The 16,616-nt window shown below is 49.7% G+C and overlaps 1 protein-coding gene across 7 annotated transcripts in view; it reads left to right on the top strand.

Annotated features, from left to right (window-relative positions):
• Positions 1-629: 629 nt before the first annotated feature.
• LOC139684987 (cullin-9-like) overlaps positions 630-16,616 on the top strand; it is a 37,056-nt gene continuing 21,069 nt past the window's right edge. For 6 of the 7 annotated variants that reach the window (XM_071581511.1, XM_071581504.1, XM_071581527.1 and 3 more), the window contains exons 1-6: positions 630-859; positions 1,507-1,565; positions 2,680-3,288; positions 4,050-4,204; positions 4,561-5,094; positions 9,634-9,772. In XM_071581511.1, coding sequence (XP_071437612.1) covers positions 2,694-3,288; positions 4,050-4,204; positions 4,561-5,094; positions 9,634-9,772 — 1,423 coding nt within the window. In that variant the 5' untranslated portion in view covers positions 630-859; positions 1,507-1,565; positions 2,680-2,693. Of the gene's footprint in view, positions 860-1,506; positions 1,566-2,679; positions 3,289-4,049; positions 4,205-4,560; positions 5,095-9,633; positions 9,773-16,616 lie in introns of those variants that run through there. The other variant, XM_071581519.1, reaches the window with a different exon arrangement.

Genomic DNA, 16,616 nt, shown 5'->3' with positions numbered 1-16,616 from the left:
GGAATCCTGGGGGGCATTAGGAAGAGCATCGCCAGCAGGTCGAGGGAGGTGATCCTGCCCCTTTGCTTGGCCCTGGTGAGGCCACACTTGGAGTGCTGTGCCCAGTTCTGGGCTCCTCAGTACAAGAGAGACATGATGCTCCCGGAGGGGGTCCAGTGGAGGGCAACAAAGAGGATCGGGGGATTGGAGCAGCTCACTTGGGGGAAAGGGTGAGGGAGCTGGGCCTGTTCAGCCTCAAGAGGAGACGCCTGAGAGGGGACCCACCCCTGTCTGTCACTGTCTGAGGGAAGGGTGCCAAGGAGACCAAGCCAGGCTGAGCAATAGGACGAGAGACAATGGGCAGAAACTGATGCAAAGGAAGTTCCACCCGAATCCAAGGAAGAACTTTATGTGCAGTGACCGTCCATTGAACAGATTGCGCAGAGCGGCTGTGGAGTCTCCCTCTCTGCAGATATTCCAGAACCGTCTGGGCACAGTCCCGCGGCACGTGCTCAGGGATGGCCCCGCTCGAGTAGGGAGGCTGGACCAGGTGACCCACTGCGGTTCCTCCCAGCCTGACCCGTTCACCGATTCCGAGGGACGGCGGCCCTTGTCCCTCGCCGCCTCCCGTAGCGCGAGCGACCCCGGAAGCGCGGCGCGCCGGGGCGCTGTCTCCGGTGCTTCCCGGGGCCCCCTCTCGGCCGCACCGCCGCCGCGGGCCCCGCAGGGTGCGCGGGAAGAGCCGGACCGGCGCCCGGCGGGGACGGGGCCTCCCTCAGGGGCGGGCGCCCGAGGGTCCGCTCCCTTTCCCCCGCACCGGGGCTGGGCCGTGCCCTGCCCTGCTCGGGCTCGGTGCGGCTCGAGGCGCGGCGGCGCAGCGGTGAGCGAAGGCCCGGGCCGTGGGAGCGGCTCGCCGGGTTGTCCCGGAGCGCCCGAGGCACGGCGGTGCGAGCGGCCCTGCCCGTGCGGGCTCCGGCCCCGCGGAATGCTGCACCGGGGTGGGCTGGGCTGGGCTAGGAGGGGCCGGACCGGGCGGGGCCGGGCTGGGCAAGGCCGGGCTGAGGTACTGATGGACGTGCTGCGGGGTCTGGTGCCCGCGTGTTCACAGCTCTGACACCGAGCGCCGCTGTCAAAGCGGTCTGACAGTGTGGCCGTGGGGTTGTCATGGCCTCCAGCGCGCGTCATTCATCACACATGGCGCAGCTGCTGCTTCAAGTGCCCGAAACCCAAATTCTCCCCTACCTAGCTACAAATCCCCTTGGGCCCCTTTTTCTGGGCTCTGTACTAAAGAGGTTTTCTTACGCTGAATGGCATGATGTGGGAATGCAGTGAAGTTACCAAAGTTCAGAGGTACTTCAGTTTTACTCAGATTTTTAATTTAGGTGAACTTTTCATGAGGGCTTTTTTTTTGTATGTGTCTGTGCACCATACAAGCTTATTTAAGAAAAACAATTGTTTGGCGTATTGTGTGGCGTCTAAACACTTTTACAAAGCACAGGACAGTACTTTGTGGTCTTTTTATTACAGACACTGCATAAAGATTCCCATCTAGTTTGCTGCAAATTCCAAGAAAGGCACAATTGAAGGTAGGTACCAAGAATTTCTTGGTAGTTCAGGCACCTGGAACACATTTTTAATGTGCCTGTCATAGTCTTTGATGGCTAGTATCTTCTTTGGTTGTACATGGATTGACTGTTTCTTAGGTGTCTTAGCTCCTTTTTTGAGAATGACTTGTGTTACCATCAGCTGAACAGGATTTTCCTTCACTGCTTCTTTTGCTGGTGTGTGTGGCAGGAGAGCCTGTTCTTGTGTTTCCGACTGCCACTTGCCTGTGCTCCTCTGAGAACCTTCCTATCAGACTGATCTGGAGTCCTTTGTAGTAGGAAAGTCAGTTGGAAGCCACTTTGTGATGTTATCTGCAGCTGGTGAGCTGAGTGCTGGCACCCAGCCTTGGACAGCAAATTATTTCCACACTCCTCTTTGCACAGATGAAAGCAGAGAAGCAGCATGCTTTCTCTGTAGTCCTACGATATGCAGAACAATTGGGTCACAGAGAGTAGCAATCTTCTAGTTTTGTTGAGTTTGTCCATTAATGATTTATTGTAAAGGCAAAGAATTCCAAGGAGAGGCCAAGGAAGAAATGCTTAGTGTGAAATGCTGAGTGTGGCTTTCAGATGTGTATGAAGTAGATCTGAGAAATTTCTTATTATTTTCTTCAGGGCCTGATGATGTGAAGGTCCCTCTCCACAGTGAGAGCACCTTGAGGTTTAGGTAAACTTGCAGTCTAAACAAATACATAAATAACAAGAGGAAAGAGGGAGGAGTAAAAGCAGCAACTTGGAAGGGTCATGTTGTGGACAGTGGCAGAAATGACAACCTAAGTCTCTTGTCAGTATTTTCTGTCTTATAAGAGGGCCCATTTTGCCTTGTTTTTTTTTTTCTTTTGAGGAGAACCTCTGTCTGTGTGTGTCAGTAATGCTGGGACCAGGTTTTGTATATGAAACACTGTCTTTTTTTTCTTGGAAGGGGAATGTGACCCTTTGCAATATGGGTTTTCCTTGAGAGATTTATCCTGGGTGTGGGATCTCAGGATCAAAAGCTCAGCCACTTCTGTCAAGGAACTGAAGTGCTCTCTCACATTTTCTGTAGGATGTAGCTCTGAAATATAAGCTTGATTCTGCTTCCCCTCTGTCTCTGCAGGCACATCTGCTGCCATGGTGAATGAGAAGCACAATGGCAACCTGGTTGTGCAGCTGGGACCCAAACTGCAGGCCTACCCAGAGGAGCTGCTCCGGCAGCGGCGAGGCCACGACGGCCAACCTGAATACCTGATCCAGTGGAGCGTGATCAGCTTGGGAGAGAGAGCAGTGGGAGGCAGCAGTGCCTCCTCTACAGAGGCCAAGCCAGAGAACATCTCGATGTGGATGTCTGCAGAAGAGGTCTGTGCCAGCTGCCCGGCACTGCTGGGCAAGAGGAAGCTGGAAGGGCCATGGGTGAAAGAGAAGAAGGCACCCAGTCTGCCGCCTGCAGATGTGCCGCTGGACGAAGCCTCGCTGCTGGAGATGAAGGCTGATGTCAGGAACCTGGTGCAGAGAGCCATGCGGCAGGTGGCCGAGGCCGGGACGCCCAAGTCCTCCATCCTGAACACTGTCCACGTGCTGAGTGCCTACGCCAGTATTGGGTCCCTGGCGGGTGCCTTCAGGGAGACGGGAGCCCTGGACATGCTGATGAAGGTGCTGTGCCACAAGGAGAAGCAGATCCGCCGCAGTGCTGGCAAGATGCTGCGGGCCCTGGCTTCACATGATGCAGGTGGGGGCTGCTGCTGCTCAGTGCCACTGTGGAGGTGCTGCTAAGCAGCTCAGGGGTGCCAGTCCTTTGACAGGGGTGAGATGCCTTGGAAGCAGTGTGTCTCAGGGGGAAGAATCAGTCTGGATCTTCCAAAGTTCCTCAGCTGTAGTTGTCTGGAGTGCTGTAAGAGCTAGAAACTCTTTCCCCTGACAGGTTTCTGAGCTGGGATGCTGATTAACTGTTAGGAGGACTTGTGCAAAGGGGATTGGCAGAGTGTTAGGTGGCTCTGCTGCATGCTGTCAGTTAGTAAGGCTCTGGCCTATTCTTGGCAGGGAGCCTTTCCTCAGGCCCTGGGTAGAGAGTGGTTTTTATCTAGGTCTCTCTCATTTAAGTACCTGAGGCTTAGGTGGATCTGGAAGGTTGTTGGTTCTGTATCCCGCGACAGATCTGGCTTTCCCTGTCCTAGTGCCTGAGTTCATGCAGCTCTGAAGTGGGGCAGATGAGGGGCTGATTCAGTTTAAAACATAACTTCTTTTCTTCCCTGAGACCCTGATCTGGAGTCAGTTATTTGGGGTTGCTACTTTGAGCAAATCTTGCAGCTTTAGTGGTAGGAAAGGTACATTGAGGAGCAAAATGTTGCCACTCCAGATGAAAGTACAAAACATGGTTCAGGTGACAGGGAGCAGCAAAGCTGTTCCCTGCCTGTGGATGTGTCTCTTGCAGGAAGGGTGGGGTGAGGGTTGTCTTTATGGGGCCTGAAGAGTTTTTTGTTGCTGTTACAGAGAGCCGGGCCTATGTCCTGCTGTCCCTGAGCCAGCAGGATGGCATTGAGGAGCACATGGACTTTGACAGTCGCTGCACCTTTCTGGAGCTGTTTGCTGAGATACCATCCTCTGAAGAGCAGTGCATGTCCTTTGAGGGGATTCACCTTCCACAGGTAGTGGCAGGCCCTGCCAGCCCTGGGCTTGTGGGGTTTTGGGGGTCAGGAGGGGTGGGAGAGGAGAGGCAGGGCTGACGTCCTTGTTTGGGACAAAAAGATAGAGTTGTTCAGCTGAGCAGGACTGGCCATTGGGAGAGCTGGCACAGGATTTGGGCCTGGCATGAGGCTGGGGTGGAGAAAAGGCACATGGAGAGCCTTGTCTGTAAGCAGGGAGATGAGGGTGGGCTGAGAGGTCTCTGCTGCTGCTAACTGGTCTCTGCTGGGAGCCTGGCTGTGGATGAGCTGGTGGCTCAGAGAGAGCTGGGGGCCAGAGGTCCTCTGCAGGCTGAGTGTGACAGCTGTGCTTGTTGCAGGTCCCTGGGAAGCTGCTCTTTGTCCTGGTGAAACGCTACTTGTGTGTCACTTCTCTTCTGGATAAGCTGAGCAGTGGCGTGGAGCAGGGAGAGGAGCAGCAGGGCTGTGCTGTGCCCAGCCCACTCCCTGAGGAGAGGAACCATGTGAAGCAGGAGTTTGAGTTCACCATGGCCATGGCAAACCTCATCTCAGAGCTGGTGCATGTGATGGGCTGGAACCACAACTACAAGCCAGAGCTGCCTCCCCGACAGGAGCTCCGGCCTTGCACCACCCGCTCCATCTTCCAGCACAAGACTCCAGCCAGTACTGCTGTCCAAATGCCTGTACTCACTTTAAATCGCAGTCCCCACAAAAAGCAGGGCCATACCTTCTTGACCCTGTCAGACTTTGCAGACAGCAGTGACTATGTGGAGTACTTACAGGCAAACCTGGTGCGTGGCATGAGGGTGCGCTTGTTGAAGGACTGTGGTGACTTTAGAGCTGGGGAGGAAGGCAAGTTTCTCCAGGGCACAAACAGCATGCACACAGTACAGGTAGGTCATGGGTGCACATGTTCTGGCAGGGATGGCAGAAGGGAGTGACCAGGGTGACTGATAATTTTCTAATTATGTTTTTACATTCAGGAAGTTGGACAATAGGTGTATGATCATATATATCACTGTCTGCATCTGTCCTAGCAAAAAACTCACCTTTCAGAGCTGGAGGTGTGGGTTGTGAGGAAAATTAGTCTGGTTTAGTATGTGCTATGCTGGTAAGATTGCTTGGTCTCTTAAATAGATGGTTATATCCTGCCTCCTGGGAGCAGTCCCTAGCCCTGGTTTGATCTTGAGAGTGGTTTGGGAACAGGCTAGCTGACAGAAATGTGTAGCACAGGGAAAGGTACTTGACCGGTTTGAGCCTTACTATGTCAGTGACAGTGTTTATGGCATTTTGTTGTTCTCAGTGGGTTGAACACAGCCTACACAGTTGTTGCTTTTGTTTAGTGAGTATGTGTCAGGATCTGTTTCCCTGTGAAAATGCCATTTAGGTGAGAAGACCTCAACTGAGAGTTTATGTTGAAAAGAGCTGTTTATTTGCTAAGTTTGTGCCAGAGATCAGGGAAATAGCTTCAATATTTGAGGAGGGGGAGGAATCATAGAACAGTTTGGGTTGAAAGGAACCTTTAAAGGCCATCTAGTTCAACCCCCTGCAACAAGCAGGGACATCTTCATTTAGACCAGGTTGCTGAGAGCCCCGTTCAAACTGACCTTGAATGTTTCCAGAGATGGGACTTCTGCAAATTCTCTGGGGAACCTGTTTCAGTGTTTCATCACCCTCATTGTAAAGAACTTTTTTATATCCAATCTAAATCTTCTCTCTTTCAGTTCAAAACCATTACCCCTTGCCCTATTGCAACAGGCTTTACTAAAAAGTCTGTCCTCAACTTATTTAAAGGCCCCATTTAAGTACTGAAAGTCCACTATGAGGTTTCCTTGGAGCGTTCTCTCTTCTCCAGGTTGAACAATCCCTGCTCTTTTCATGTTTCCTCATAGGAGAGGAAACTTCCCATCTTACTGTTCTTGTGGCCATCCTCTGGACCTGCTCCAACAGGTCCATGCCTTGTACTGACTCCAGAGCTGGGTGCAGCACGCCAGGTGCAAAGCAGAGGATCAGAATCACCTCCCTCAACCTGCTGGACACGCTGCTTTAGATGCATCCCAGGGTGTCGTTGGCTTTCTAGGCTGTGAGTGCACATTGCTGGATCATACCTAGCTTTTCATCCACCAGTTCTGCTAAGTCCTTTATAGGGCTGCTTTCAATCCTTTCAACCTCCAGCCTGGATTGGTACCAGGGTTTACCCAACCCAGGTGCAGGCCCTTGCACTTGACCCTGTTGTACCTCATGAGGTTCCCCTGAGCTGATTTTACAAGTCCATCCAGGTCGCTCTGGATGCCATCCTGTCCCTCAGGCCTGTCAAGTGCACTGCTCAGCTTGGTGTTGTCAGCAAACTTCCTGAGAGTGCACTCGATCCCACTGTCTGTGTCACTGATGAACATATTAGTATTGGTCCTAATACAGACTCCTGAAGGACACTGGGTTTTACTGATTTCCATCTGGACATTGAGCTGTTGACCTCTGGACATGACCATTCAACCAATTACTCATCAACTAGATAGTCCATCTATTGAATCCATATCTCTCCAATGTAAAGAAGGATGTTGTGGGATCCATGTCAAAGGCCTTACACAAGTACAGAGAGGTGACTGCAGTCACCTTCCCATGTCTAGTGATGAAGTCATTCCATCACAGACAGCCACTAGGTTACCCAGGCAAGACTTGCCCTTGGTAAAGCCTTGCTGTTTGTCTCAAATCACCTCCCTCTGTTCCATGTGCGTCAGTAAAAGACTTCTCTAGTTTTGGACCATGTATAGGTGATGTTTCATTTCAGGCCACCTCAACTGAGTAACTGCTTTGCATTTTACTTTTCAGTGGTTTATAAACCTCTTTTTTATTATAATCCAGTCCATAAAAATAAATTGCAAAGGCAATGTCTTTCCTGCTGTTTCTCTTTGTCCTTCTGCTTCTTGATTTCTAATATCTGTTTTCCGAAAATTGTTGTTCTATTTCTTATAAACTTTTACTTGTTTTTACTGTTAATGTAACTGGTCACATGTGAAGAGCACCAAGTCCTTTCACATTTTTCTGCTGTTGCCTGTGACATAAATTTCAAAGGGTTTTTAAATTCAGTGTTAAGCTGAAGTGTAGTGTTAACTTCCATTCCCTTTGTTGTGTTTGGTTTCCTTTCCTGTGTATTTTTCTATTTAATTAGATTGAATGAATTTGCAGTTGCTCCATCCAGGTTTATTTTCAGTAAGTTACCTGTAAGGCTCACAATATTGACTAAACCAGATCTAAATGGCAGTTGGGATCAGTCCAGAGTGAGTCTGTCTCTTACCTCCTCCTATCTTTCCTTTGTTTCTCTGTTTTCTGTTGCTTTCTTTGCCTTTCCAAAGAAAGAGTTTTGCTGTTGTGTCTGGTCCTGCAGCCATATCTTTCCGTGGCTTCTTTGAGATTGTATATGGTACATAACTAGTTTAAGTCAAGGATTCATTGAAGACTATTTGGTGTTGTGTGTAGTTTAACTCAGCTTCCTACCATATAGTACTTTCCTAAAGTCTTTCAACATCTATCTCATTAGCTTTCCAGCACAATGGGCTTGTGGTAACACTGGTGTAACTCCGAAAGAGCTCAGTGAAACAGGCAAACCACATGTTTGTCTGCTGTTTTTTAAAGTTACTGATGTGTTATACTTGCTGTTGCTGAGTTCTCATAGAATCATAGAATCGATTGGGTTGGAAAAGACCTCTGAGATCATCAAGTCCAACCCTAAGTCCAACTCCAGTCCATTTACCAGATCATGGCACTCAGTGCCACATCCAGTCTCAGTTTAAAAACCTCCAGGGATGGTGAATCCACCATCTCCCTGGGCAGGCCATTCCAATGCCTGATTACTCTCTCTGGAAAGAATATTTTTCTGATCTCCAACTTAAATTTCCCCTGGCAGAGCTTGAGCCCTTGCCCCCTTGTCCTATTGCTGAGTGCCTGGGAGAAGAGACCAACTCCTACCTGGTTAGAACTTCCCTTCAGGTAGTTATAGACAGTGATGAGGTCACCTCTGAGCCTCCTCTTCTCCAGGCTAAACAACCCCAGCTCCCTCAGCCTCTCCCCATAGGACTTGTGCTCCAGTCCCTTCACCAGCCTTGTTGCTCTTCTCTGGTCCCGCTCCAGCACCTCAATATCTTTCCTGAACTCAGGGGCCAAGAACTGAACACAGTACTCAAGGTGTGGCCTCACCAACTCAGAGTACAGGGGAAGGATCACTTCCCTGGTCCTGCTGGCCATGCTCTTTTTGATACAGGACAGGATACTATTGGCCTTCTTGGCCACCTGGACACACTGTTGTCTCATGTTGAACTTCCTGTCAATTAGTACCCCCAGGTCCCTTTCTGCCTGGCTGCTCTGCAGCCACTCTGTGCCCAGCCTGTAGCACTGCATGGGGTTGTTGTGGCCAAAGTGCAGGACCCAGCATTTGGCCTTATTGAACTTCATCCTGTTGGAATCAGCCCATCTCTCAAGTCTATCCAGATCCCTCTGCAGAGCCCTCCTGCCTTCCAGCAGGTCAACACTCCCTCTCAACTTGGTGTCATCAGCAAATTTGCTGATGATGGACTCAATCCCCTTATCTAAATCATCAGTGTAGATGTTAAACAGGACTGGATCCAACACTGACCCCTGCGGAACACCACTAGTGACTGGCCACCAGCTGGATGCAGCTCTGTTCACCAGCACTCTCTGGGCCTGGCCCTCCAGCCAGCTCCTAACCCAGGAGAGGGTACACTTGTCCAAGCCATGGGCTACCAGCTTTTCCAGGAGTATATTATGGGAGACAGTGTCAAAGGCCTTGCTGAAGTCTAGATAGACCACATCCACAGCCTTACCCTCATCGTTACTCTCGTTCTCCTTCTGCTCAGAACGAGAAATGTAGAACTATGGTATGAGAAGCCATAAAAAATCTGATTTTTGAAAGGCAACTTGAACAAAGCGAAGAAAACAATCTCTGCATTTGGGACAAGCTTGTCAAGAGCCTAAAACCTATTTGAGGGGGTTGGTGAATGACCAAGGTAGAAAAGTACCTTGAGACGTTCATCTGCCTCAAGGTGATGTTGGTTACATTCTTCCTTTGTATGCTTTTCCCAGGGCTCCTGCTGCTTGGCACTTTTAGACCAGGCATGATTAACTGGATGCACTCATGACTGCTGCTGTGCTAAATGAAATCTGTAATGTGTAGGCTGCAGGCACAATTGGTGTTTTTTTAAAAGTAAAGATCTAGATGTAACCAGGACAACAAGTTAATAAATATAGTATGCCTCAAAACTAGGCAATGTGTGTTCTGAAATCTGTATATAAATTTTGTGGTCTTCTAGTTGAAAAGTGTTTGCAGTCTCCATGCATTTGGGAAATGGGAGGACAAATGTAGTATAAGGATGGAATAAGTGAGCAAGTCTGATTGTCTACATCTGTTTCACCCACAGGTTTTACGGCAGTCAACACGTCAGACCTACTGGATGTGTTGGCACATACTGGAGATTATTGGCTTTGGAGACCGGTGTGAAGATCCTTCTGCTCAGGAAAAGGAATATAGTCAGATAAAGAGCTTTAATCTAGACACAGGTGAGATTATGTGCTGCTTTTTCTTTCTGCTGTGGGATATTTTTAAGTGGTGATCTGTACATGGCCAAGCATATAGGAAGGAGCATATAGGAAGTAGCATTGGGTTTCGTTGTAGTTTGGGATTATTATGTAAATTCTCTCCCCTGCCACTTAACTGCCCAGGCCAGCGGTTAACAAAAGAAGCTGTTGATCGCTGGGGTGGGGGCAGGTTTGTCTCTTTTGGGTTTTTTTTTGGATATTCTCCCCAGTCTTGGCTCGGCGGAACGGGGGAGTGGGGGCTCGAAGGAGGCAGGCTGCCCAGCTGGTTACTGCTGGGGTTTTCCTGGCTGTTTTGCCGCTGCCTACTTCGGACTACTTTTTCGTGCCGTGCGGCTGCTGCTGCCTGCCTTGGATTTGCTGCTGGTTGCTCGTACCTTTCTGCTTCTTGGACAGGGAATACAGGAGAAATGTCTCGGTCTTAAGGGAAAAAACCAAAATGTTTTACCCACAAGCAGGGGAGGGGCCTCCTCCACGATAATCACACCACTCTTTATCAAATTTAAGAAAAGGAATTTTAATACGAGAAGGATAACTGCTATATATATATATGTAACAGACTAGTGCAACCCACTTCCCCAACACCACAAGAGAGGGAAAAAAAACAAAAAAAAACCAAAACAACAACAAAACGCAGCAGTTTTTTCTCTGGGAGGAAAGGTTATACTTAAGTGTTCATGTCACAGCCCGGCTGGCTGCAGAGTGAGTTTCAGTCCCTCTCCAGAGAGACAGACGAGCAGTGAGCTTTCAGATGGACTCAATCTCTTCCCCATGTGTTCCCCGTCCAAGAAGCAGAAAGGTACGAGCAACCAGCAGCAAATCCAAGGCAGGCAGCAGCAGCCGCACGGCACGAAAAAGTAGTCCGAAGTAGGCAGCGGCAAAACAGCCAGGAAAACCCCAGCAGTAACCAGCTGGGCAGCCTGCCTCCTTCGAGCCCCCACTCCCCCGTTCCGCCGAGCCAAGACTGGGGAGAATATCCAAAAAAAACCCCAAAAGAGACAAACCTGCCCCCACCCCAGCGATCAACAGTTAACTGCTTCTTTTGTTAACCGCTGGCCTGGGCAGTTAAGTGGCAGGGGAGAGAATTTACATAATAATCCCAAACTACAATATTATCCACCCCTAAATTCTCTTCCATGCCGATACTCTACATTAAACTTAAATTTTCTTTCAAATAATTAAGTGTTTACAAATACAGTAATATGAGTCGTTTACCCAGAGATAAGTTCCCCTTGAGGTCCACATCGTGTCTCTCCATCTTCCTGCATCACCCACCAGGTGGAACCAGATCCTTGAGCAAAGACAACCCCACGAATGGGTTTGCCTTTGCCTGAGGCAGGGTTGATCCAGACTGTTTTCCCTAGCATACCTCTCAAGTGTATTACAGGGACTTTGTCTCCATCTACAGTGTGAAGGGGTTCTGATTGGGCAGGACCGGCTCAATTGACAGAGCCTCTAGTGTTGACTAGCCATGTAGCCTTTGCTAAGTGTTGATCCCAGTGTTTGAAAGTCCCTCCACCTAACGCCTTCAAAGTGGTTTTCAACAGTCCATTACACCGCTCAACTTTCCCGGCAGCTGGTGCATGGTAGGGGATATGATACACCCACTCAATGCCATGTTCTCTCGCCCAGGTAGCAACTAAGCTGTTTTTGAAATGAGTTCCATTATCTGACTCAATTCGTTCTGGGGTGCCATGTCACCACAGCACTTGTTTTTCCAGGCCTAGGATGGTGTTCCGAGCAGTGGCGTGAGGCACTGGGTGTGTCTCCAGCCACCCTGTGGTTGCTTCCACCATGGTGAGCACATAGCGCTTGCCTTGGCGGGTCTGTGGCAGTGTGATGTAGTCAACCTGCCAGGCCTCCCCGTACTTATACTTATCCCAGCGTCCACCATACCACAGGGGCTTCACTCTCTTAGCCTGCTTAATGGCAGCACATGTCTCGCAGTCATGGATAAGCTGAGAGATAATGTCCATGGTTAAATCCACCCCTCGGTCTCGTGCCCATTTATAAGTGGCATCTCTGCCCTGATGGCCCGAGGCATCATGGGCCCATCGAGCCAAGAACAGCTCTCCCTTGTGCTGCCAGTCCAGATCTGTCTGTGATACTTTCACTTGCGCAGCTCGGTCTGCCTGTTGGTTGTTGAGATGTTCCTCATTGGCCCGATTTTTGGGCACGTGTGCGTCTACGTGGCGGACTCTCACAATCAGCTTCTCTACTCGGGTGGCAATATCTTGCCATATATCGGCAGCCCAGATGGGTTTCCCTCTGCGTTTCCAATTGGTTTTCTTCCATCGGTCTAACCATCCCCAGAGAGCATTGGCCACCATCCATGAGTCGGTGTAGAGGTAAAGCTTTGGCCATTTCTCTCGTTCAGCAATGTCCAGGGCCAACTGCACGGCTTTAAGCTCTGCAAACTGACTCGATCCACCTTCTCCTTCAGTAGCTTCTGCAACTTGTCGGGTGGGACTCCATACAGCTGCTTTCCATTTGCGATTAGTCCCTACAATGCGACAGGAGCCATCGGTGAAGAGGGCGTAGCATATTTCTTCTTCTGGCAATTGATTGTATGGTGGAGCTTCTTCTGCACGTGTCACCTGCTCTTCCTCTTCATCTGCTAGACCAAAATTTTCACCTTCAGGCCAGTTCGTGATGATTTCCAGGATCCCAGGGCGATTTGATTTTCCTATACGGGCGCACTGCGTAATCAGGGCAATCCACTTGCTCCAGGTGGCATCAGTGGCGTGATGTGTAGGGACAGCCTGTCCTGACAACATCCACTTCAGCACTGGTAGTCGAGGTGCCAGAAACAGCTGTGCTTCTGTGCCAATCACCTCTGAGGCAGCTTGAACTCCTTCATAGGCGGCTAGGATCTCTTTCTCTGTGGGGGTATAGTTGGCTTCAGATCCTCTGTAGCCTCGGCTCCAGAATCCAAGTGGTCGGCCTCGAGTCTCACCAGGCACCTTCTGCCAAATGCTCCAAGACAGGCCATTATTCCCGGCAGCGGAGTAGAGCATGTTCTGTATGTCTGGTCCTGTCCTGACTGGTCCAAGGGCTACAGCCTGAGCAATCTCATGCTTGATCTGGTCAAAGGCTTGTTGCTGCTCAGGGCCCCAGTGGAAATCATTCTTCTTACGGGTTACCAAGTAGAGAGGGCTTACGATCTGACTGTATGCTGGGATATGCATCCTCCAGAACCCTATGGCACCCAGGAAGGCTTGTGTTTCCTTTTTGCTGGTAAGTGGAGACATTGCTGTGATCTTATTGATGACTTCTGTTGGAATCTGACGGCGTCCATCCTGCCACTTCACTCCCAGGAACTGGATCTCTTGGGCTGGTCCCTTAACCTTACTCCGTTTGATGGCAAAGCCAGCTCCCAAAAGGATCTGGATGATTTTCTCTCCTTTCTGAAAAACCTCTTCTGCTGTGTCCCCCCACACAATGATGTCATCAATGTATTGCAGGTGTTCTGGAGCCTCACCCTTCTCCAGTGCAGTCTGGATCAGTCCATGACAGATGGTGGGACTGTGTTTCCACCCCTGGGGTAGTCGGTGTACTGCACGCCCCTCCACGTAAAAGCAAACTGTGGCCTGCACTCTGGTGCCAGAGGAATGGAGAAGAACGCATTAGCAATGTCAATAGTGGCATACCACTTTGCTGCCCTGGACTCCAGTTCATACTGGAGCTCCAGCATGTCCGGCACAGCGGCACTCAGCAGTGGGGTAACTTCATTCAAGCCACGATAGTCCACAGTCAATCTCCATTCTCCATCAGACTTATGCACAGGCCAGATGGGGCTGTTGAAGGGTGAGTGGGTTTTGCTGACCACCCCTTGGCTCTCCAGTTCACGGATCATCTTATGGATGGGGATCACAGCATCGCGGTTCGTTCGGTATTGCTGATGGTGCACTGTCGTGGTGGCAATTGGCACTTGCTGTTCCTCAACTTTCAACAGTCCAACAGCAGAAGGACTTTCTGAGAGACCTGGCAATGAGTTCAATTGTTCAATCCCTTCTGTCTGTACAGTGGCTATTCCAAAAGCCCATCTATGCCCCTTTGGGTCCTTAAAATACCCATTCCTGAGGTAGTCAATGCCCAGGATACATGGGGCGGCTGGACCAGTCACAATGGGGTGTTTCTGCCAATCTCTCCCTGTCAAGCTCACTTCAGCTTCTAGCACAGTCAACTCTTGAGATCCCCCTGTCACCCCAGAAATAGAAATAGTTTCTGAGCCCACATGTCCTGATGGCATTAATGTGCATTGAGCGCCTGTATCAACCAAAGCCTTATACTTTTGTGGGTCTGATGTACCAGGCCATCGAATCCACACAGTCCAATAGACACGGTTGTCCCGTGCCTCTACCTGGCTAGAGGCAGGGCCCCTCTAACACTGATCCTGGTCATAGCGGTCAGAACCTTTTCTCGATGAGTACACCTGGGAGGTGCCCTCCTGTGGGTCAGATTCTTGCCCGTGGGAAACTGGGACTGCACTTACTCTCACTGACCTTCTTCCATTCTCCTTCAGTTCTTGTACTTGGGCTGCAAGGGCACGGGTGGGTTTCCCATCCCACCGTCCCATGTCTTCTCCATGTTTGGCCAGGAAGTACCACATCTCAGTTCGTGAGGTCTGTCCACTTCCTCTGGCTGGGGGGCGTCTGGCTCTGACTTCAGAGGTTCTCATTCGCACTGGTGCCACTTGGAGACTTTCCCTAATTTCCTCTCTGATCGCTTTTACCTCTGCAGGCAGCGTCTTGAGACTCTCAACCAATGTCTCTACAGCAGAAATATGGGCCTGCATTGGGCTGTGGGTCATGCCTTCATATATCTGGAGCTTATTTGCTACAGCGCCCACTGTTTCTTGGTTCTCTTCCCTATACATGGATGCCAGGAAATCGGTGTATTCAGCTGGCCCCGAGTGTGAAAGGTTCCACCACATATGTGGTGTGCATCTGACCTTGTCAGGGTCATTATTGGTCTGCCCACCTCTTCCAAAGAGCACGTCCATCATTGCCATCTCCCTCAGACGTAAAATTCCTTCTTCCATCGTCTTCCAAGTCTTCCTAATATGATGTTCCTGCAGGATTTCTCTATAAACAAACTTCTCTCTTACACTCATTAGAAGTCGTGCCCAGAGTGAAAGGGGCTTTGATTCCCTCACGAACACCTGTTCAATAGCCACATCCTGGGCCAGAGCCCCCAAAAACCTGGCTTCAGCACCATCCAGTTGTAAGGTTTCACCCATAAGGTCCCAAACTCGGATCAACCAAGTCAGGATGGGCTCATCCGGGTGTCGAGCAATGTCTTTCCGCAAACTACGGAGATTATCAAATGACAATGACTCAGTGATGATCTCAGGCTCTGGGTCTGCTTGCTGTGGAGGTGCAGCAGCCCCCTCATCGTCTGCTGGATCATCTAATTTGGTCTTATATTTCCTTTTCTGGATAGGGGCAACTTCCATAGGCTTGGCCTGTCCTCCTGGTTTAGCCTCGTCCTGCATCACTGTAACATCAGAGGTTTTACCCTCTTCCCTTTTTTTAGCCCCATCCTGCATCACCGTAACGTCAGGGGTTTTACCCTCTTCCTTCTCCCTCTTCACTGTAACATCGGGGGTTTTATTCTCTTCCTTTTCCCCCTTCACTGTGGCATCAGGGGTTTTATTCTCTTGCTTTTCCCCCTTCACTGTGGCATCAGGGGTTTTATTCTCTTGCTTTTCCCCATTCACTGTGGCATCAGGGGTTTTATTCTCTTGCTTTTCCCCCTTCACTGGGCTAGGCTTCTGAATGCATTCTCGAAAAAACCTGGCCCTACCTTCAAACATTCTGTAAGCCGCAGGGATACAACCTTGCAGAAAAACCATAAAGAGCAAGATATCTCTGGCATCCAGGGAGAATTTAAACATCTCAAAAGCTGTTGTAGCAGACTTGAATGGAGAATGGACAAAGGGTTGGGAGAAAAGATTCCCCTTTTTTCCTTCCCAAGGGTCCGTACTATTATCACTGAATCCCCAGAGGTAGCAGCTTAGGTTGCGGCAGGAAAACAGTCTGGAGAACACCACCCACATGACATCCAAAGGCATCGAATTCATGGCACCATAAATCCAGAGTAAGAACTCAAAAATAATTGCGGCTATTTGAGTTTTACTCATTGATTTGTTGATAAGACTTAAACCTGCCGCTCCTTTTGGCATGAATTTGTACCAACAAAAAGCCAATATATTATACAGGATGGTCCTGATGAACCCTAAACTCAAGACCCACATGGTGCCACAAAATAGCAGTTATCCTTCTTTGTTTACAAGCCTCAAACGTTGGGCGCCAAGAAATGTCTCGGTCTTAGGGGAAAAAACCAAAATGTTTTACCCACAAGCAGGGGAGGGGCCTCCTCCACGATAATCACACCACTCTTTATCAAATTTAAGAAAAGGAATTTTAATACAAGAAGGATAACTGCTATATATATATATATGTAACAGACTAGTGCAACCCACTTCCCCAACACCACAAGAGAGGGAAAAAAAAACCAAAAGAAAAACAAAACAACAACAAAACCCAGCAGGTTTTTTCTCCGGGAGGAAAGGTTATACTTAAGTGTTCATGTCACAGCCCGGCTGGCTGCAGAGTGAGTTTCAGTCCCTCTCCAGAGAGACAGACGAGCAGTGAGCTTTCAGATGGACTCAGTCTCTTCCCCCTGTGTTCCCCGTCCAAGAAGCAGAAAGGTACGAGCAACCAGCAGCAAATCCAAGGCAGGCAGCAGCAGCCGCACGGCACGAAAAAGTAGTCCGAAGTAGGCAGCGGCAAAACAGCCAGGA

The sequence above is a fragment of the Pithys albifrons genome, chromosome 2, assembly GCF_047495875.1.
Source record: "Pithys albifrons albifrons isolate INPA30051 chromosome 2, PitAlb_v1, whole genome shotgun sequence".
Lineage (NCBI taxonomy): Eukaryota > Metazoa > Chordata > Aves > Passeriformes > Thamnophilidae > Pithys > Pithys albifrons.
Note: the sequence above shows the minus strand (reverse complement) of the source record. Positions and strands in the feature narration are given on the sequence as shown.